The 23580-nt window shown below is 36.9% G+C and overlaps 1 protein-coding gene across 1 annotated transcript in view; it reads left to right on the plus strand.

The window, feature by feature from the left end:
- The window catches only part of LOC548621 (catalase), a 32526-nt gene extending 12524 nt beyond the window's left edge, over positions 1 to 20002 (plus strand). The window contains exons 5-11 of the mRNA XM_030987766.1: positions 11874 to 12164; positions 12926 to 13006; positions 14137 to 14289; positions 15116 to 15254; positions 16169 to 16407; positions 17166 to 17234; positions 18188 to 20002. Of these exons, the coding sequence (XP_030843626.1) occupies positions 11874 to 12164; positions 12926 to 13006; positions 14137 to 14289; positions 15116 to 15254; positions 16169 to 16407; positions 17166 to 17234; positions 18188 to 18217 (1002 nt within the window). The 3' untranslated portion in view covers positions 18218 to 20002. The remainder of the gene's footprint in view (positions 1 to 11873; positions 12165 to 12925; positions 13007 to 14136; positions 14290 to 15115; positions 15255 to 16168; positions 16408 to 17165; positions 17235 to 18187) is intronic.
- The last annotated feature ends 3578 nt before the right edge of the window (positions 20003 to 23580 follow it).

Consider the following 23580-nt stretch of genomic DNA (forward strand, 5'->3'; position numbering starts at 1 on the left):
CAACAAGATCTTTTTCATCAAATCTAAACAATGTAATTTTAATTCTTTTATAACGTGTGCAATAGAGCACCTGGTTTTTCTCCATAAATTGTCCGGGGGAGGTGTGTCGCCATGCTAATTGAACAATCAAATATTTGTAGTTTTTTTAATCAATCTATATATTTTCTTTAGACTTGTCATCCGTTTGTGGCACTTTGGTTTAGTTGAAAGACTCCTTTCTTTATTTTCCTAGAATATGAAATAATGGTATTTCGGTGAGGCCCTTTTGCTGCTGGTGGTGGTGGTGGTGGTGGTGGTGGTGGTGGTGGTGGTTTGTTTACTGGTTGAACCTATTAACATCATGCTTCACATATTAAAGGGAAAGTCCACCCCCAAAATAAGTTTGTTTCGATAGAGGCAGAATAATAAGAAAATCAGGTGAGTGAAAGTTTGAGCAAATTCTGAATGAAAATAAGAAAGTTATGAATTATTGAAGATGTGATCAATCAAATACAAATTGGCAACTCTGTGACTTATTATACGAGCTCTCCTTCATTTTCTTTGTGCATAATATTCCATGAAATCATGTTTTCTTCGTTATTGATGACGGAATATATATTTGTTCCTTGCAGGGGGAGTATAGAAACATATTTGCAATTTTTATATTTAGGGTGCATGTATGGTTGAAATTTTTCTTGAGGGAAAATGAAAATTTTAGATTTTTTTAGTACTGAGCAAATGGAAGTTGAGCTCGCATGATACGTCATAGAGTTGCCAATTTGTGTTTGATTGATCACAACTTCAAAAATCCTAACTTCCTTATTTTTAATCGGACTTTGCTCAAACTTTCACTGACTTGTTTCTCTCATTTTTCTACTCCTATTAAAACTAACTTAATTTCAGGGTGGACTTTCCCTTTAAAGATAAACTTGAGTTCTGGTAAAAAAAAAAGAAAATTAATTCTCACAGAATCAAACGAAACTTACACTGAATGTTCAAGATTACAAATAAATGACATGTGCCAAACAATTTTGGAAGAAAATGTATACTGGCTGAGTAATGAGCATAAGAAGACAAGGAAATCAAGGTAGTACCAGCCCCGACACCATGTGTGTTGTGATTGTTGTCCCATATATAGCTTTCTGTGTAAGTGCTTGTTACTTTACCAAGACTCGGTCAAATTTATTATGATTTTGATGAATCCAGAACCTTGCAGTGCACACCAATACTTACATGCTACATGATCAACTGTTTCTGATCCTTTCCAACACTTTTCTTTCACAATGCAATCGCATTACCAGTACTAAAGTTTATCTTTAACCAAAGTATCTTTCTTTCACACTTTTTGTTCTGCGATGATTGTGCATTTTTGAGCCCTTCCTGTACAGATCGCCTTACCTCAGCAATTCATTGAAATCACATATACAGTCCATCAATACATTGTGTATCCAGTGAGAAAGAGTAATATTGTCATTCCATAAATTTACGGCTAAAATTACGATGATGTCCCTGTAGTATTGTTATGACATCTTCAGCACAGAGAAGATGAAAACATCTGTTGGAAGATTTTTTATGTATTTAATGGATATCGTAGTGCTCCCCAAAATCATTTGTTTCAATTACTCTTGTGCAAAATATTTAATAGCTTAATATGCTTCTTTTTTGTTGTTCTTCTTCCAAGTGTTAAAAATATGGACATCACATTTTACATAACATTACATAAACTTGGGTCAATAATATTGATTCACCATGTAGTAAGAGTAATTCTAAACATACCGATAGTGGTAAATTCAATTTGAGCAAACATTGTTATGGTTGATACAGTGTAGGAGACATATGTACTGTAGTTTCTCACTTGAATGTCACAAAAATTGACTCGAACCCCATGGAATGACCTGCATTGTATACAACTTGTACCAGGTACACATAGGTCTGTATATTGGATTGCAGGTTTGTTTTATAAAGATTTTTGAATCTCCTCAAATAATTGCTTTTCTTGTGAACAATGTACATGTAAATATTGTCCGATTATGCTGTGTTTCATATTTACAAGGTCAAGGAAGGTCTGATTGACCTCATACACATAGTCTTTAATCCAGTCTTCATAAGTTCATAGATTGTTTTCTTGAATTGTAGCAGCCCTAAATTATTCCAGCCAGGCAAGAATTTTGTTTTTTGTACTTCCTACAAATAATTTATTTGTGTATTAAAGGTAATACAAAGTTTTGGGATGGGGTCATGAATTTGGTTCAAATGAACATGTTAGAAGCATATGAGATCCTACAATATTCAGGGATCGTTGTTGCGGTTGAAATCGAGTCTAAAGTTATGAAATTGTAAATAATAAACTATTTATGTTATATAGGTCCCTCTCAAGGTCAAGATATTAATTAAGCTATAAAACAATGTTTCTTGACTAAAATCGACCAATTAGCTATTCCCGTTTGGAAATTATATATCACAACTACATATTCTGAGATTTTCATGGTCACAGCTACCATTGTACGGCCGTAGGCGCTAATTGAAATTTATCAACATTTACCGGGAGCACCGGTAAAATTTTATATTCAATTTTTCTCGAAAAGAGAACTGTTTTAGGGGCTAATTTTTCTTGTGCTTATAATACATCCACAGGGGCATCCAAATATATCAAAATTGTAAAAAATCACTTTCCACCCAATTTTCAAATTTCCCAAAACTTTGTATTACCTTTAAATGGGATCCTCCTGGGCAACATGACATCTTCAACCAGGGCCCTGTTTCACAAAACTTGTTATCAATAACAAGTCACGATAACCGTTATAAGCTACTGAAATCGTGGCATTTGATTGGCTAAGACCGAATTTGTCATTGAATTTCAAAATTTGTTATTGACAACAAGTTTTATGAAACAGGTCCCTGGTGCAAATAGGAAACTGCTGAAAGTTCAAAAATTCTATATTTAAAGAGAAAGTTGAGTTCTGGGAAGAGGTGACATATAATTTGTGAGTGTTATCATTCTTATTATGCAAGTGTGGAAGAACATCAGATAAGACATGTTCCCTGAAAAGCATGGCTCTTCAAATGCCTTCATATTCTAAATATGTCATGTAACATCGTAAAACTCCAGGGTAGGATTTTTACGCCACGTGTTTGTGTAGTCCCATATACATCTGTCTGTGTACAGTGTTTGTAACTTTACCAAGACTTGGCCAAATTTCTTATCATTTTGATGATTCCAGAACCTTGCAATACACACAAATTCTTATATGCTAGATGGTCAACCTTTTCCTGATCGATTCCACACAATTTCTTTCACAATGCAATCGCATGGCCAGAACTCAACTTCATCTTTAAGAAAAAATCAATCAATATTATCCTGACGTCCAGACTAGTATTTTTTCAAACCTATGAGCACACAAAATACGCCCACTAACCTTTGGACCTTGTTCAATGCTAAGAGTAACAGCCTTGGAGCAATGAGAGTTACAAAACAAATGTAATTCTAAAACTACTCATGTATGGCAAACATATACTTGTACTAGTAGAGCGTTCTGGCTTGATTTTTTTACGGTGTTGAATAATCAATATAAATGGAGACGGTTATTTCTAGAAATTGTTGGATAACTAGTATTATTAAAGCATTGTATAATTTTCTTATAGGTAATTTTTTTTGTTCTATTCACATGGACAAAGCAAACCAATTTTGTTTTTATTTACCTGGGCTGTAGATATCTTTATTTTTGGTTCAATATTGTTTTATTCCCCCAGAGCTTTAATGACCCTGTTCTTCCGTTAATTTTTCCGCTGACAAATCAAATTTGCAGAGAATTGGTTTTGCAGAGTTTGATAAAAAATAGAAGAAATATTTGGCTTCAGGAAAATTTAGCTTGTGCGACTTTGAATTGAATGTAGAGTTAACTGTAACAAATAATGACAATAACGATAAAAAAAGGTTCTTATAAAGCGCTTTCCACCGAAGTCTCTAAGCGCTAAGTTTAGTAAGTAGCAAGGAAATGGGGAGGAATGAAAATAGTGTGTCATCAACAGGGAAAGAGAGAGAGAGAGAGAGAGAGAGAGAGAGCACTACTTCCATGTATTTGACAGGACTTAATCCGTTTCCGTGGTTATGGGCCAAGATTGCTCTCATTTTCAGTACACCCCAAATTAGATGACACACATTTTCAACGTTAGTCAGAGGCTTGAAACACTTTTTGTTTACTTTTAGTTTACCCACGGACTTACTACATGTAAATGTATTTGTGCACTGACAATCAGTTTTTTGGGGGGTGGGGGTGGGTACAAAATGCCTGTGCATCCTCCCCCCTCCCCCCATTTAAAACCAATGAGGCTTTTGTTCAATGCACAAAATCACAAGAACAAGAATGTGCCCCTTTACATTTTGAACCCCTTAAAAGGTACCTTACAAAATATTTAGTAACCTATTTATTGTTTTGTTTTTATTTACTTTTGGGAACATTCCCCATATCCCCCCTCCAAGTAAAGGCCCAAAAGAATTACTGGATTTGCCCCTGTCCTGTCCTGTACTTAAGGAGAGTTAGTACAGTAGTACCTTTGATTTGTAAAAGCCCTAGACCTTAGACAGCCTACCCTGGTACATTGTGATAAAATTGCTCAAACAATATATGAATTCTGAATAAATGTTTGAGTACAATATCTAGTATGCTATGCATGGCGTACGTGCAAGTTATGCCTATAAATGGCTTCCACCCAGGCATCAGGTTGTATTTGATGTTCGAAGGTCATCACACTTGATCTGGTGCCAATTTGTGCAGTCGTAAACAAAAAATTGTTTTATTTTACTCATCTTTAGTGTTAACGCCTCCCCTCTACCTTTCTCTTCCCCTCTACCTCCCTCTTCCCCTCCCTCATCCCCCTCTTTCCCCTTTCCTCCCTCCTCCCTCTCTTTCCCTCCCTCCTCCCCTTCTTTCCCTCCCTCCTCCCTCCTCCCTCCTCCATCTCTTTCCTCCCTCCTCCCTCCTCCCTCCTCCCCCTCTTTCCCTCCCTCTCCCTCTTTCCCTCCCTCTCCCTCTTTCCCTCCCTCCTTCCTCCTCCCTCTCTTTCCCTCCCTCCCCTTCTTTCCCCCCCTCCCTCTCTTTCCCTCCCTCCTCCCCTTCTTTCCCTCCCTCCTCCCTCCTCCCTCCTCCCCCTCTTTCCTCCCTCCTCCCTCCTTCCCCTCTTTCCCTCCCTCATCCCTCTTTCCCTCCCTCATCCCTCTTTCCCTCCCTCCTCCCCCTCCCCCTCTTTATTACTTTAACATGTTCACCTTGTACAGTTGAATGATCTCTGTGCCCCTCCCCCCCAAACAAAACAACAACAAAAAGAAAAGGAAAGGGATGAAAAAGAAAAAAAAGCCACCAGCTTAAAGTTCAATTCAAAACAGTTTTAACCATGATGCCTACTTCCACTTCTTTCAATAACAAAAAATCACACATGATTATGTAGTGATGATCCACGATGAAAATTGCCAAGTCATAATTACCAGGGTATTTAAGATAAGGAGCAAATTGGTGTTGAATGACCTTTGATCGCAGGACAATTTTTATTTTTATGAATACAGCAGCAATGTGACAGTGCCCTTTAAGCAAGTCATCTGTTTGGAGCCAGAAGGGTGTACTTTAATGACTCATGGCTCTGAACATATGAAATAATATCCATGCTATTTTTCCTAACTTTTGATGTTTAAATGTACGTACAATTGTACATATCCAATATTTAAGCATATAAATATATGTAAAATTATGAATTTGTATTAAATTGAATGGAATTTATCATGTGTACTTGGCCTGTAACCAATCATCGGATCGGGGGCCGATCTTGAGCCGATCAGGTGAGATCGTATAATAATAACCGATCGCCAATCAATAACCAATTTTTTTTTTTTTTTAATGCTGAAAATGTTCAAGTTTTGGGCTATCAAATGCTTTAAAAAAATCCAGAGCTGGGATTATTTTGTCATTTGGAGTTGTTGGAGACCATGTGGGTTGATATTTAGTGCCTTTTCATGACTTTGAAATTAATGATATTGGTCTAAGAGAAGAGGCAAAACATGCAGGCTGCCATCTTGGATTATAATGTAGGTATGCATTATAATCCAAGATGGCGGCCCGCATGTTCTGCCGATCTTTTTTGCCAATAATTTTTGCCGATACCGATCACAGGTGCGCAGGTGTCGCTCCGATCTTCTGATCCGATCAAAGCCCCAACTTACATGGTTAATTAATGTGTACATACATAATGTATTATTATGCAGTATTGAAGAGAGATTAAAAAATTATAATTTGCTATTGTCATACATATATAATTATAATTTGACAGCTATTATCAGAGTGATTTTAGACATGGGGTGGTCTTTATAGACAGGTTGGTCAACATACACACAATGATCACTCTGCAAATAAAAATCTCCTCTCAGAACCCAGCAAACAAGTCCCTCACTTGTGCCGGTCAGTGATGGCCCTACCGGTCACAGCTTTATCAAATCAAATATTATATTATCCTGGCTTGCAAATAAATCAACAATCATTCTTGAATATGGGACCTGTAGGGCCATCACTGATCGGCACAAGAAATTGACTTGTTTGGGAACATTTGGGGCATTTTATAGTAAAACTATTTCCTCTTTGAAATCCCATGTAATTGATATTACAATAAATCATGTATTTTGTTTGGTCTGTGTCTGATTGTCAAAGTTAGGAGAAGTCATTGAAAAATAGCTTCTTTATAATAATTCTAATATATTTCCAAAAGTTAAATAAGTGCATGTATAATGTACAGTAGTACCGGTCTGTAAGTTACAAATTTATTTTTCCGTAATCTCTCTAATGCCTTTGCTAAAAATCATTAGAAATTAGCAAATGGACACTTATTGTAATTGACATTACCCTGATAAAACTTGTTTAAAAAAAAATTGTCGTGGAACAAAGATCAAATCTATGGTTGATAAGCACACATCATACCCCTTGTGATTATACTTAATCTGATAACTTTGTTAAACATTTGCAGAGGTCATAGTTTCAAGGCCTAATCCTGTCATTAAATTTTGTAAGTTGCTTATAGATTCTTATAATTGAAGATGTTCAGTACGTGACATGTCACATGACAGGTCCACTAAAGGATGATTGTTGATTTTGCAAGCCAGGGTAATATAATATTTGATTTGATAAAACTTTGACCCATAGGGCCATCACTGATCGACATGATAGATTGTCTTGTTTGCTCTTAGTGGAGATTTTAGAGGCATCATTTAACAATGTTAAATCTGAGATGCATAGCCCTACATGTTATCAGTGTCTGTGATATGGTGTACTATTGAAGCCCTAAAAAATTGAGGTGGCCAATTTGACTTCTATACTGATCATACTGTATGATGATTTTTTTTTCTTTACCGATATACATATACACCACACTATGGAAAAAAGATATGAAGCAGGGATGAAAATAAAATATTAAAACTCAGTGAACAATAATCTAAGGCAATCTTAATGAAATCTGAAAAAAAAATGACAAATCCAAAGGCAAAAAAAAAATCATTTACAACATGTACACAATTTCAAATCACCCATCTTAATATTTAAATGTAGTCAGTTGACAAAAATTTAAGTTAGAATTCATGATGGTCATTTCCATTTAAGGATTCTTTAGCCATGATTTCAGTGACCAAGTGAGGACTTTGGCCATGACATACAAATGCAGACCCAGGTTTGGTATAAATTTATTGTTCCCTAACCTTTGTGTTGTCCCTTTTGAGGACTAATGACCATGACAGATAATACATTTTGAAGTTCAAAAGGAATAATTCAGGTCACTTACAGGAAGCTATAAAAAGATAGGCCAGGTTACAGTTCACCTTTTAAAGTCAAGTGTAGATCTGTTCTCTTTTTTTCTTCAGTGACAAAATCATGAGAAAGAAGCATGATTCAATTCACTAAGTATTAATTTCATAAAATACAAAGATATATACATGTAAGTAGAGGTTACATGTAAGTAGAGGTGTAGTGGTCGAGTGGATACATCACCGGACTGTAAATCACTAATGTACTTTGGCAAAACATAAATCTACATTTGCCACACTCAACCCAGGTGATGTACATGTAAATGAGTACCTGGCAGGAATTAATTCTTTGAAATGCTAGAGCGCCGTAATGGCAGCCATGCCAAACTTGGGGTAATAATTGTAAAACTCTAGGAGAGTCAAGTCTGACAAATACGAATGCTATATACAAGAACCCATTATTTTTATCATAATAATTTTATGCCTGGGAAATCGCATTAAGAAACAACGATTATTGAATTCACATTTCACACCAACTTTCTTATTTATCAATGAAAATAGGTTATGCTTGAAAGTGGTTCACATGATGTCTAGATTTTGTGTGGGCTATTTATGAGGGAGTACAATGTACATGTAGATGTTAGTTTTAAATGTTGCAATCGTGGCCGATTAGACATTTTTGCTAAGTCAATATGTACATTCACAACATGCCACTCTGTATCTAGGCCAGACAATCAACACTGGTGAATATGTTATTCTGAACATCCATTAGCACTTAAGAATTTGGTTGCAAGCAAAACATTTGGACCAAAGTTTCTTAAATCTTAGATTTCATACTGTACACTGTACTTTTCATGCAAAATTTTGATTGTCTTGAGTCGAGCTACCAAGCTACCAAACACAAAATATACTTCATGTGGAAAGGCCTTTTACTGAAACCAAAAGGAAATAGAATACTTGTCATCACTATTTTTCAGAAATCAATCTTTCAGTTTAAAGTTCGGCCTTGAGTTAAATTGCAGGAAAGTAGAAACACAATTTGTGTTCAAAACATGCTAGAAAATGCAAGTCATTTCCTTAAAGGGGTAACTGCTGATCGTATGAAGGCAAAATATGCTTCACAAATTACTTCATAATTGATTCTACGCCTCTATTTTTAATTTCTTATTGCATTGCATCAAATGAAAACTATTTTGTTGTAAAGAATTTGTTGTTGTTGTTGCTCATCTGCAAGATTGATTAGCAGGTGGAAATATTTATTTCAATTTGACACAATACGTCAAAATTACCAGACTTCTTTTCCTAAAACCCAAGATATTAATTGAACTCATATATTAAATTTCTTATTCATTCATACATGTAGTATGGTTTCTTTCAGGCCAACAATAGGGAAATTCCTGGCAGGTGGCTTTCCTTTGATGCCACGTACCACATAAACTTTATGAAAGCATTTGTACACCAAGTGCATGACAGGTATTAACAAAAGATAGGCATAGATTTTAATCCACTGTTATAAAAGGTTAAAGGTAATACAAAGTTTTGGGAAATTTTGAAAATTGGGTGGATAATAATTCTTTACAATTTTGATATATTTTGATGCCCCTGTGGATGTATTAAAAGCACTAGAAAATTTAGCCACTAAAACCTTCTGCTTTTGAGAAAAATTGAATATCAAAATTTGCCGGTGCTTCCGGTAAATTTTGATAAATTTCAAATAGTGCCTACCATGCTACGGTCGTACAATGGTAGCTGCGACCTGAAAATCTCAGAATATGTAGTTGTGATATATAATTTCCAAACGGGAATAGCTAATCGGTCGATTTTAGTCAAAAATCATTGTTTTATAGCTTAATTAATATCTTGGCCTTGAGAGGGAGCTTTACAACATGAAGAGTTATTATTTACGATAGCATAACTTAAGACTCGATTTTAATCGCGCCAACGATCACTGAATATTGTAGGATCGCATATGCTTCCAATATGTTCATTTGAACCAAATTCATGACCCCATACCAAAACTTTGTATTACTATGTCCCATTTGCAGGCCCAAAAAATGAAAAAGTTAAATTCCAACTGCATTTGAAAGATAATACTAATTTAAAACTTCCCTAAAAAAGGTGGGGCTTGAAAATGTCTTCAAGTGGGAAAATAATGACTATTAGTTGTCAAATCGACTGTAGGGCTATAGAGCCCAAAAGTAATAGTCTTGATTTTCAGACAATTGTACCGAATGGTCATACGTTTTATGCTGCGCAAAGATTCAATCAGTTTAATCTTGGCCATCACAAGAAGTGGGTTATTGATGTAGACAAATGCTCATGTACCCTTTACAACTCTTTTCATGTATGTTATTACCAAAGAAGAAAAAAAGCCAGTCAGTCACTCAATAGTGTCTGACAGTGAAGTCTAGCAAGTAAACGGGTTTCCTTGCATAATTTGAATATGAGGACACTAATAACGTTTAAATTTCACAGATAGGACATACATGACATATTCATAATTCCTGCAAAGTTCTACAGCATTTGAGGTTGGCTGCAAAAGGGACATAGTACCTTTAATCCACTGTTACATATGAAAGGTTAAGGTTAGTTTTGTAACAGGGCAAAGTCCAATCATGACTTTGTGTAAATATTTCCTTCAGGAAACTTTGTTTACACTGTAGAGATGCATTACATCATGTGATTGTGGTAGCATTCACTTTTTTCTGTCTAGGACTGTTATATTTGCTCATGTGATGTAAAAGCATGCTTTATCGATTGTGTAAGGGATATTCACGTATACCCGCTATCTGATTTCAACACTATAAATATTATGCTGCATCCTTTTTCTTTTTTAAGTCTTGTTCATAACTTACACAAGGATTTATATTGCCCCTAATCACATGGTACACATAGAAATATTTGTGTTGCATAACATATTGTACATAACAAATTTAACATCATGTACATTACATACCGGTATTTTATGTAATATGTTGTACATAACATATTTATATAATACGATGTGTTCATGTATGCAGGCCCACATGCATACATACACTGTACACGTGTGTGGGGGGGGGGGGGGGGGGGGGGGGTGAAATGGAAAATAAATTCTCTTGGGGACAGTTTTTTTTATATTTTATTATTTATACACAACAAACAAATTCTAAAATATTCTCCCTTGTGTATCATGAGCAACCAGTTTCGATTAATCACGGCTTACATGTATTTTAAATGTATTTGCGAAACTATGTGTATAATAATAATAATAATATTGGATTCTTATATAGCGCACGTGTCGACCTTGCAAGGTCCTCAAGGCGCTCCAACATTACCCGGCTATGCTAGGCTGCCGATTTCAACGCTCACAGCATTTAAAGGAATTCCTTCCTACCGGTACCCATTTAACACCTGGGTGGAGAGTGGCAAATGTAGATCAATGTACACCTGTGTGAGAGATATGAGACTGTAAACTAGCGATTGATTCGAGGACTTGCAATTGATTCAGATCAGTCACAACTCTATATTTAACAGACAAAATTATTTATTGTTCTAGCACTGGGCTTCTTATTTGCTGTGACCATCCATCTTTAAGCAAATTATGTAAAGAGTAAAAATTGATGTCCGACTGTCTTTGAAGTCGAGCTTGTATGAAAATGTCCTGTAATTAATTATTTATTCATTTTAATAGTTTGTTTTTCCAGCAGATACATTGTCTGACATACATTGTTACCTCTATACCTTGACACTTTCCTCGACTTTATCACCTTGTCCCCAGAGTTCGCTCATCAAGTCTCCTTCTTCTTCTCCGTCGCGGTATAACCGACCGCTACCATCAAATGAATGGCAATGGCAGATGTGTACATGTAGGAGTCAGTTCTCGTCTATTTTTTTTCCCAGCAGTTCCATTGTCCAAACTGTGCCTGTGGAGAGATCCAAACTATGGATCATGTCGTTGGTGATTGTCCTATCTACAAATCCCCTCACGGTGCTTCTGGACTTCGAGAGCTTGATGATGAGACAATCAGTTGGCTTAATAAGGATCTTCCTATCTACATTTAAATGATGTATTCCCTGATATTTTTTGTACGAACGAACGAATGATTGTCCAACATTCTTTTTGTTATATGTCTTTCAGGACCCTGACATGTTCTGGGACTTCATCACCCTGCGCCCAGAGGCCACTCACCAGGTCTCCTTCCTCTTCTCCGACCGTGGCACGCCTGACGGCTACCGTCACATGAACGGCTACGGTAGCCACACCTTCAAGCTCCGCAACAAGGACGGTGAATACGTCTTCTGCAAGTTCCACTTCAAGTGCGACCAGGGGATCAAGAACTTGAACCGCCATCGTGCCGGCGATCTCTCCGCGACCGACCCAGACTACGCCATCCGTGACCTGTACAATTCCATCGCCACCGGCAACTTTGTAAGTTTGCGCCTTTTTTTTATGCTTCATGCTTTAAAAAAGAAAATTCTATCCAATCAAATAGTATTATGTTATGAAATTTTATTGAAGATGAAAGGAACAAAACAAATTTTAAAATGTACCATAAGATATGAGGCAGCATGAAGTGTAGTACTGTATGCGTGCAGCCCCATCGTGGCAATATTCTTTGCTCCTTTTCAAGATGAATATTCACTGCTTTAATATAGGGCTCTATTTTGCACTAATTTCAATTTATTGAAACAAACAGTTGTTTGTTAAAGAACGTTAATTTGATTAGGTAAGCATGCTATCTTAAAAGTGCATTTTACTATTGTGGTGGATATGAAAATGCCTATATTATTACCTCTTCTTCTCATTCTCTCTCTCTCTCTCTCTCTCTCTCTCTTTTCTCCCTTTATTTTCTTCTCCCTTTCTCTTTCTTTCTCTATTTCTGTCTGTCCATTACACACTCTCTCCCTCTCTCCCTCTCTCTCTCTCTTTTCCCCCTCTCTATCTCTCTCTCTCTTTCCCCCTCTTTCTATCTCTCTCCTCTCTATCTCTCCCCTCTCTCTCTCTCTCTTCCTCTCTCTTTTCCCTTTATATTATTCTCCCTTTCTCTCTCCCTCTTTCTATCCCTCTTTCTATCTCTATCCCCCCTCTCTCTCTCTCTCTCTCCCCTCTCTCTCTCTCTCTCTCTCTCTCTCTCCCTCTCCCTCTCACTCACTCTCTTCCTCTTTCTCTCTTCCTCTTTCTCTATACAGCCATCCTGGTCCCTTCACATCCAGGTCATGACCCAAGAGCAGGCAGACAAGCACCGTGACAACCCCTTCGATCTCACCAAGGTAATTCAAAACAGAAAAATACTATTTTTGTTTTGTTTTCTATTTTGCCTCAGTCACACCTTTGCGTATTTGGCTTGCATATTTATGGCAAGCCATTTTAACAATTATCCCTATTTCTTGATATCAAGAAATGATTTTCTGTTGTAAAGCAATAGTAATTCTTGATATCAAGAAGAAATAGGAATAAATGTTAAAAGGACTTGCCATAAATAGGCAGCAATACGCAAGCCAAATACGCAAAGGTGTGGACTGAGGCATTATAGCTCAACAAGTTATAACAATTAAAATCTCTATAAACATTCCAAGCAAACATGCATAAAACTTTCACATTTACTAACTCAAGGAGTGTATTAGTTAGCCAGATCAAATGTGAAGACATTTTTTTTGTAGCAGAAAGACATATTGCCATGCAAAGATATCATGAAAAGTTGGGGAAGGGAGAGAGGGGATGGGGGAGGGGGTGGGGGTTACTTGTTTGATGATACCACTGTGGTAGATAAAGGACCAACGCTTTATCTTAACCCTTTCAATTTCATGGGATTCCAATCCTGCCTAAGAATTTGAGTGTTGGACAGTGTGCCTGGGACTAAGATTGGACACAAATGTTTCTCAAGAAACAGAAATGTGTACCTCCAATTTCAAGTCTTTTTCCCATGAAATATACCTTATTCCCAATTTTAAAATTCAACAAAGCATTAGAAATCATCTCTTACAATTTCCAGGCTATTGCCCATTTTAAAGGCTGTGACACCATCATATTTCAGGCTATTACAGGCTTTATATATTGTATAGCATGTGTATGCAGTAGGTATAGGGCTCCGACATTTCCAGCCCTCTTTTTAGGCTCATTGTTAAAAACAAACTATTACCCTGCTAAATCAAAATGTACCGTTCAAAAGTTTATTTTTGACAAACGTCCAATGACTTGGTGATACAGAAGGCATTCAATATTTTGATTCTATTGATTGAATCAATTCTGTATCAATTTATTTTTTGTTAAACAGTAGGCTTGCGGGTGCACCATGTGAGAGAGAGAGGGTGGATTGGGGAGTCCTGACAAGGACTCTCAGTAATCTTTCTTGAGGATTTGTAGTCCTGTAGTCCTTATTTTTTGTTGTTTATATAAATAGGTCTGGTCCCAAAAGGAGTTCCCACTGCTCCCTGTCGGCAAGATGGTCTTGAACCTGAACCCCAAGAACTACTTTGCCGAGGTGGAACAGATCGCCTTCTCCCCTGCTCACATGATCCCAGGCATTGAGCCCTCACCGGACAAGATGCTTCAGGTACGTTAACTTCATAGCTAGTGGATCAGAGAAAGTTGTGTCAATAAAACTTTATCTTGTTCAGAGGTTAAACTCATTGAACAGCTACTTTGACATTAGCTAGTACATAACGGTTTTTATAACACTGCAGTCTATTGAGGAAAGGAGTATGGTAAAACTGGTCACTCCAATTTTTCACTTTTTTGGAGCACTTCATGATCATTTTGAGAGGCAATTTTTGTAGGGCTCCAATATTATACTAATGATGTATGCGCATGAGTTCATTATACGATCTGCACTCAAGTTGAGGCTGTGTGTTATCTATTGCACAAAGCCTTAAGGGAAAAAATGCATCATTTGTTTTATAGTACGAAAATCCTAGATGCTTGTTATTTGATGTAAAACAAATTAATCGAAAGATTGCTTTGTGACAGTATGGCTGACAAACAAATCGTTTGATAGGCTTAATTTAGTGCGCACACATAGAAAGGCACACTTACCTCTATACGCATTTACGCATAGTGCTGCGCAAGAATAGGCCCATGCACACACAGTATATAAGCGCTCTAACCTCTATGTGCACTTCTGGGCATCTTGTACAAGCACTAAAAAATGTGGGATAGTACTGGAAACTATTGCACGCTTTTTCATGAAAAACATGGGATAGTCTCACACGTGACCACGCATGACCAATCATTTGATTAGGATTTGGGAGTGAGTTGTATAATACACTACATGTATATCACAGACACTGATAACACGTAAGGCCTTGCATCTCAGATTTTCTCAAACTGGAAACATTGTTAAGCAATCCCTTTAATCGTCTCTCCTCCGTACCTCTCAACAGGGACGCCTGTTCTCCTACTCGGACACCCACCGCCATCGTCTTGGCACCAACTATCTCCAGATCCCTGTCAACTGCCCCTTCGCTGCCAGGACCCGCAGCTACCAGAGGGATGGACCGCAGTGCGTGACTGACAACCAAGGTGAGATCAAGACCCCTGTCATATGCTTCAGTCACACCTTTTAACATTTATTCCCATTGCTTGATATCAAGAGTTGAATTCTCGATATCAAAAAATCAAATTCTTGATATCAAAAAATCAAATTCTCGATATCAAAAAATCTAAATCTTGAAATCTAGAATTACCATTGCGTTAAAACAGAAAATCAATTCTTGATCTCAAGAAATAGGAATAAATGTTAAAACGGCTTGCCATCAATACGCAGCAATACCCAAAGGTGTGACCGAGGCAATAGATCGGGCCCTAAAGACCATTTTCTTAATGTATCCAAATCTGATGCATACATGTACATCTTTGTGAAGTGCCTGGATACATGTACAAATTATTTCATCCATCTGTTACGTATAATTGTATTTCAGTAGTCAAAAACCGAACTGCATACATTCGATTTGATTCGATTCCAAGTAGGACAAACATTATGACTTGGCTTACCTTACAATACATAATGAATGCATTTTGCATTTTGACTATTAAAATACAATTATTCATTACAGGTGAATGAAATGTATTGAGGCACTTCCTCAAATATGTAATGCATTAGATTTGGTTACATTACAAAAATGGTCTACACACTGGTTTACTAACATATTCAAATTTATGGACATTTTTATTCTGGTGACAAGATATTCCATTGACCTGTTATTGAATGAACTCCAATGCTTGGAGTCCAGTCTGCGTACATTACTTGTTGCTATGTGGGGCAAGCTTCAGGCAGGCTTTCAAGTCCATGATCTCGTGCACTTTGGTAAGGCATTAAGTCCATCGGAGAGGACTTAAAGCTGTGGGTCCCCTCGTTGCCAATACTTACTGCTTTTTTTAGCTGTTGGGTAAAACAAGCACTCAAACAAACCTTGTTTTTATTGGTCTGGTTGCAGGAGGAGCACCAAACTACTTCCCCAACAGCTTCACCGGACCCATGGACAGCAAGAGCTACGAGCAAACTAAGTTCACCTGCCCTGGAGAGGCCGCCAGATACGAGACCGGCGACGATGACAACTACACCCAGGCGGGCATCTTCTGGCGCGATGTCCTGTCCGAAGCTGATCGTGAGGCCACCGTAGACAACATGGCTTCTCACATCAAGGACGCTGCGGAGTACCTGCAGAAGAGAACTGTAAGTAGGCATGTCATTATCAGCTCAAGATTGCCAAATATCCGGCTATTTGACCTATCCCGATCGCTAATTATCCAGTTAGTTTGCATCCTCATCAGCCCAAAGTTGCAATTAGCGGGATATTTGTTCGAGATAATCACCCCAAGATATCTTGGGCTAGTTTGCAAGATATCCCGCTATTTGTCTGGTGTGCCTTCACCAGCCCGAAGACTCACACTATGCATGAATGCTGAGCAAAATATCTTGAGCTCAAGTTTCAAGTTTTAAGTCTAGTCTTGAGCTGATGAAGACGCAATTTGTAACCTCTGGATTAATTGCTAAATCAGAAATAGCGGACTATTTGGCAATCTCGAGCTGATGAAGTCAGGCCTAATGATAACCCTTCAGTATTCTTAAAGGGGGTGGGTTGTCAGTTTCCATTTGCAGAAGGTCATAATTCGCTGACACTTGACTTGATGGAATTACCATTAATGGGTGTACAAGTCTGCCCATGAGCCTATCAAGGTATACCCCATCGTCTCTCGGAGTCTCTTTGGGTGATGCAAATGTCACATAAGGACTTTAACACAAGAATTTATTCACTTGGAAATTGGTACAATTCTAACCTGCAATAACTACGACGTATCGCCAGAATATGGCAGACAGTATGAAGCCTGATTAAAAAACAGTTTGTTGCACAGTGCAACAGTCATGTGAACAGTCCCTAAAGGGCGCAATGATGAATGTGTATAAAATGGTGGTTGTGTTCTAACTCGCAGGTTGTGCAGTGGGGCAAGTGCGACGAGGACTGGGGGAAACGTCTTGAGGCCAAGCTTGCTGAATACAAGGTATGCCATTTCATATAATTGATTATGTACTATACACCGATTCGGGCGACTTCTGGTGGAAGTGCGCCCTCATAAGGTGACGCCATAACTGGGGGGCGTCTGACTGCAGCTAGCTAGCTTACATTGCAACGGGTATGCTATACCTATACCGAACCTCGCCCAGGCCGGCCAGGGTCGCTGCTCCGCTAGCTAGTAACCGCTCTCGAGCTCTCTGTACTGTCAGCTGGATCGGAGAAGCCCCCCAGTTATAGCGCCGCCACCGGCGGGCAGGTACATAAAACCCCCAAACCGAATCGGTGTATACCGTGTATGGTATTCCAATGACACATTTTTGTACTAACAATCACTATGACAAAGTATACAGTTCCTCATTCTACCCTCTACAATTGCTGTGGTAGACAAAGGAACATCCCTTCACTGCTATCATGTTAAAATGTGTAGAACAGGTGAATATGCATGTGACACCTGTTATACACCTTTTTACATAATAGCAGTGAAGGGATGTTCCTTTGTCTACCTGAGGAACTGTATATTTTGTCCTCTTTCTTTGTCCATCATTTTCATAGTGAATTCCTCTCATCTTAACATTGCCACGGTACAGGGCGTCTGGCTCAGATTCTGATCAGAATAGAGAAAACCTAGCATTAAAATTTCATAAAATGACCTTGTAACACTAATCATAGGAGCATGCATGTACAGTAGCAACATAGGTATTCACACTCATTGTAAATTTGATGTTTTTGGTGCTGTTTTTTTCGTAACTCAAGATTGAAAAGTGGACTGGCTGAAATGGGGCCTTTGTTAAATAATTAAAAATGTAATCTTTAATACATTGTATGTCACATTCTCAAGAAACATAAATTAGGAAAAATCAATTTTTCACAATACTTAAAATTTACTAAACATGGTATAATTCTGAATTTAAATATTCGTTCTCAATTGATGTTTTTCAGACTCAGGCCAGCGCCACTGCTAACCTGTAAGGTCCAATTTGACGACTTGGAACGACAGTAAGTGGTGGAAGACCAGAAGATCTTCATCGTAATCATCAGACGTGGCCTTTGTAGCAGAAAAGTTGACACATCAAACACTTGTAGCCATCTATGTATATCATTATGTTACCAATCAAATCATTTATACAAATCAGAATTTGTAACCATGATTTGGTGATGGGAAAATTTATATTGTATATAAAGTTTAAAAAGAGGAATTTTTGTGGGAGAATTATGAGAAAGATGTAATACAATGTTCATTTCAATTATGAGATGAAAGGATTTAGCATGATGATGATGATGATGAGTGCATTTTTTATTACATCAATTATACATTTAGCTGAGTTTGTACATTGAAGCTATTTGTTCACTGAAATCTATGGTTTAAAAAAAGTTAGGTATGTTTAATACAATGTCAAGCAAAGTGGGTGTGTTTCAAATTAAGTTGTTGGTCGAACTTAGCTGAACTACATCTGTAGAAAACGGAAGTTCTGAAAATAATTCAATTTGTAATGGGGCTGAGGGATCGTGTCATCATTCAAAAGAGCTTGTTGCTTTTCTAATGTAGTGATCTTCTTTAATAGTTCAAAGAAAATTTAATTAGTTTTAGCTGTGATATCTTTTGTGAAAAAAGTTCAGTTTATTTGCTGACCATTTCTTTTTTTTGACATGTAGCATTAGATACTCTATTTCAGGCCATTTGTGTAATTTACCTCAAACAACAGTCATTAAAAGTACTTTCATATAGAAATAAAAAATTCATTGCTTTATTCGAGTATGTAGTCAAAGGAAGATTTGAAAATATTCCATTTATCATTGAGAAGGCAATAGCATTATTCAAAGCTGCGTTTATTCATGTTGTACCCTCATTATTTCCTGTTGATGTTACATACACCTTTGGTTTTGTCGGCCTCCTGCACAATTTGTTATTACATGTATATGGTAACGCAACACATAGGAAGATACTGTGAAAACTTCTCTGTTACTTTTTGACAGGCAGAAAATATCATCCCCCCCCCCCCATGCGGCCTTTGTGTGTATGTGATCAAATTTTATTTGTTACATGTTCATGTTAATTCACCCGTCTTCCACAAAAATATTCAAATATTCCTGAATCGTGTGTTGGCTACATTGTATTAGAAAACATGCATTATTATCATTGCCAGGTGGAATTTTTAGTTTTAATTGTTCATCTTTCAAAGCATTCAAGATACTTTTAGTTAGTAGAAAGTTTAGAAACTTTTGAAGAAGAAAAAATAAATCATTGTTTATCAATGGTTAAACCCCCAAATACAATTGTTTAGTTTTCATGACATGCTTTATTGCAGTCGATTCCGCAACTCACATGGAATGTTAAATTTTCTGTTTTAAGAATTGTCAATGTATATCCAGCTAGCTACCATTTTTTGTTGTTGACATTTCAACATTCATTGCGTCCCTACATGTTCGATCAATCATTACAATGATATGCTCTTATGTGGTGTTGTGGTTCTCTATGACCTCACTTGTATAAAATATTTGATATTACATTATATAAATAATCATGACATTTTATTTCTCAACTTGGTCAACTGTCAGCTATGGAGTTGGATTTGAAACTTTCCTGGATAGACCCGTTCACTAATTTGATGCATACTTTTAAAACAAAAGTATCTGAACAAGCCTTTAGAGGTCAAAGTTGATAACATTTTTCCAAATAGCACAGTGCCATGTTCTTTCTGAATGTATAAAATTCTTCATCAGAGACTATTAATCTCCAATAAAATGTGGAATGCAGCTTTTGATGTATTTGAAGTTGTACTTTGTTTAAACATGTACTCCCCTCCCCCCCCCCCCCCTCTCTCTCTCTCCTCTGGTTTTGTCGTTCATCTATCCTTTTCTCCTCTCTGTAATCCCCCTTGCTTCTTTCTTCATTGTATTTTGAATTTTTTGAATTTTTTTTTTTGAATTTAATTTATTTCTCCACAAATGCAAAACATAGGGAGCTACATAAAATAAAATACATACATACAATACAATAATAGAACATGTACATCATATATATAAAACAACTCTAGTTGGAGCAATGTATATTTTAAAAACAAAAAAAATCAGCAAATGTGGAAGGGGTGGTCAAAAATAAAAAATGATTTGTCGAGGGCCCTGTTCCATAAAACTTATCATCAATCACAAATGCTCAATTTCTATGGAAAATTTGCTCTCGGTCAATCGAATGCCACGATTCTATCTCATTAAAAGTTATTGCAACTTAAATACTGATAACAATTGTAATGAAACTGGACCCTGATCTTGTCTTTCTCCTCTTCCCTTTTTTTCTCCTATACTTTTTTTTGTTGACAGCTCTTCTCTTATAAGCTCCGTCTCTGTCTCATTTGCCCTTCTCTTTGTTCATAATTCCTTCCCTTGCTTATCTTTCCATCCTCCTCAGATATCTTTTCTCCATGTTCTTCATTATTCCTCTTGATTTCCTCATTTCTGATAATGCTCTCTGAAATCTCCATCCGTCTCAGCTCCTTGGAGCTCTTTTTTCCTTTCTATCTCGTCTATACCTTGTTCCCTGTCCTGTAATAAATGTATATATGTTCACTTAATCTTATACTCTCTATCTGTCACAGGACTTTGATTCAGTCTTGTTCTTCTTATTCTCATATTCTTTCTCTTTTACCCTCTTTCTCCCACCTCGCAATACTCTTCTTGTGATCTTCTTGGAGCTTTTTTTTTTCTTTCTATCTGATCTATACATTGTCTCCTGGCCTGTAATAAATGTATATATGTTCACTTAATATTCTTCTACTATCTCTCTGTCACAGGACTTTGATTCAGTCTTGTTCTTCTTATTCTCATTCTCTCTCTCTTTTCCCCTCTTTCTCCCACCTCGCAATACTCTTCTTGTGATCTAGATGCCTTTTCTCTCTCTCTCTCCTTTCTCCCCTCCCTCTTTGATTCTCTCTGCTCTCCTGATCCCCTTACTGTTCGACCTGCGATCCAGTCACACACACGCTCTCTATCTCTCTCTCCTTCTCTCTCTGTCCCTTTGCCGGGCCCCCTTGTCCTCTATCCTAATTATCTTTAGATTTAAGATGAACAGAAAAATTGGGTACAAACTATTAAATATGTTAGCATATTTAATCAATGAAAACGAATGTACATTCTATTTACAATATTTACAATCAATAAATGAATACACCCAAGTAAAATAGGTCTTGGAAGTTGTTAGTACCCTCCAATGGGATTTCATTTGAAATACACATGACATCATTTTTTTTCTTCTTCAGTAGGCTATACAGATTATATGCTTTGGGCACAAAACTTTGACTACATGATTGTACTATTTCTTAAAACCATATGAATAAATATACCAATAATAAAGGGAATACTATGTCCATGTATATGGCACTTTCATGTAATAGGGTTCTACTAAAGATTCAACCTGATACGGTTTAGACTTTGTTCTAAATCAGGTTTTTTTAAAAGGAAGTCAGTCCGAGGTCTGTTTTCCTTTAGTTGTAAAATTATGGAAATACTACCAAATTTCATCCATAAAACACTGACTAATGTTTCATCATGGTGTTTTGTATACAGTCTGGATACCTGATCATGATCCAAAACTGAAGCGCTAAACTATAAAAACAATCACATATAAATGACATCTGTTCATGCAGGGCCAGAAGGGCATTAACTCTGTGTTGAAGTAGATTAGCCAATGCTTTTTGGCTCCAAAAAGACAACACAACTACAGTGGAACCTCATTATAAAGGAGGAGGTATCTGTTAAAGGTAAAGACCAGTTTTGGAAATGCCCCAATTTCAAAAAATGAAATGGAAGCTCTTATTACCAATCATGTGAACGAATATGTTTTGACCAATACATTATGATAAAAATTTTGCCGGGAAACCGCCTACTAATTGATGTATTTGGTAAATTAGTTTATTTATTGGTATGTGGGAGATAAATGCATGTGTCGCGCACGTGTGCGTAGTCCCATACACATCTTTCTGTGTACAGTGCTTGTAACTTTACGAAGACTAGGCCAAATTTCTTATCATTTTGATGATTAAGTTCCAGAACCTTGCAGTACACACCAATACTTAAATGCTAGATGATCAACCTTTACTGATCGATTCTTTCACAATGCAATGGCACGACCATAACTGGTCTTTATCTTTAAACCAAGGTGACTTTGCTGGTCCCAGCTCTTTATATATATATATATATATATTTTTTTTTTACCCTGATACATAACAAGGTAACTTACATGGTCCGAAAGGATCTCGTTATAACGAGGTTCCACTGTACATGAGTACACATGCAACATAAACTACTGGTAAACAGTAAGATACAGCAAAACAAGATTTTAAATGAATGGCTTTTCTAAAGTAACGGTGTTACAACAATGGCATAGCTACGTCTTGGCCTCAAGAGGGGGCAAATCATCTGTGCCTGTGAGATCAAGTTCAGCAAGGGCCCTTCATTTTGAGAATGTAGTAATGATTTCTTGCATTTCTAAGAGCAACTTAGAATTGATGAAAATTGATTGCCAAAGGAAAAAGGGGTCTGCAATTTTGTCCATGATCATAAATTGCTCCATTTGCCTCTCCTTCTAATACCCTAAATGTGTTACAATACAATTCTTTTTAAAACATTCACCCCACAACGCATAGTCTGAAAAAGGTTGCCATTTCTATTGCATTAACAAAGGAATTAACAGACGCATTCTAGGGAGAAAACAATTATAATGCAAGTATGAACAAGTACACCACTTTGGATTGTGCTTTACCGGTTTTAATTTTTATTTATTACCTTAAAACATATTTATAGCTTACAATGGACACATTTGGTCACAAATTAATGTTTAAATTAGGACAGAAATCTGGGTCAGTTTGTCATGTGACCTAAAACACTCAGGAAAATTGTGAAAATCATCAAAATGGCCACAGAGAATCACCCATACCATTGGCTTAATACGTAATGGCTAAAAACATGTTTTTACCAGTGGTCAGTACTATAAAAATCATTCCTAATTTACTTCATTATCATGAAAAGTATTTCATTATACTAATCCTAAAATGTTGTCCCTCTGTCGCCACACGTACTTGTACGTAATGACACTTATGCGCAGCTAACAAAGCCAGCAATGGGGGTATTACAAATTCTTTATACCTTTCTTTTTTTAATGCTGACAACCACGGGTGGAATGGAGCATTATGTATCTATGATGTAGGTAAAGACCAAAAACTAAACCAAACATCTGGTTTTTTTTCTCATATTTTCCATCGATACATCACCTTTCAGGCGGGATTTGGCCTGCGAGAACCCTAATAATAAAAATAATAATAATAATATCAAAATCATGA

This window comes from Strongylocentrotus purpuratus, unplaced genomic scaffold (assembly GCF_000002235.5).
Source record: "Strongylocentrotus purpuratus isolate Spur 01 unplaced genomic scaffold, Spur_5.0 spur5_scaffold_17, whole genome shotgun sequence".
NCBI lineage: Eukaryota > Metazoa > Echinodermata > Echinoidea > Camarodonta > Strongylocentrotidae > Strongylocentrotus > Strongylocentrotus purpuratus.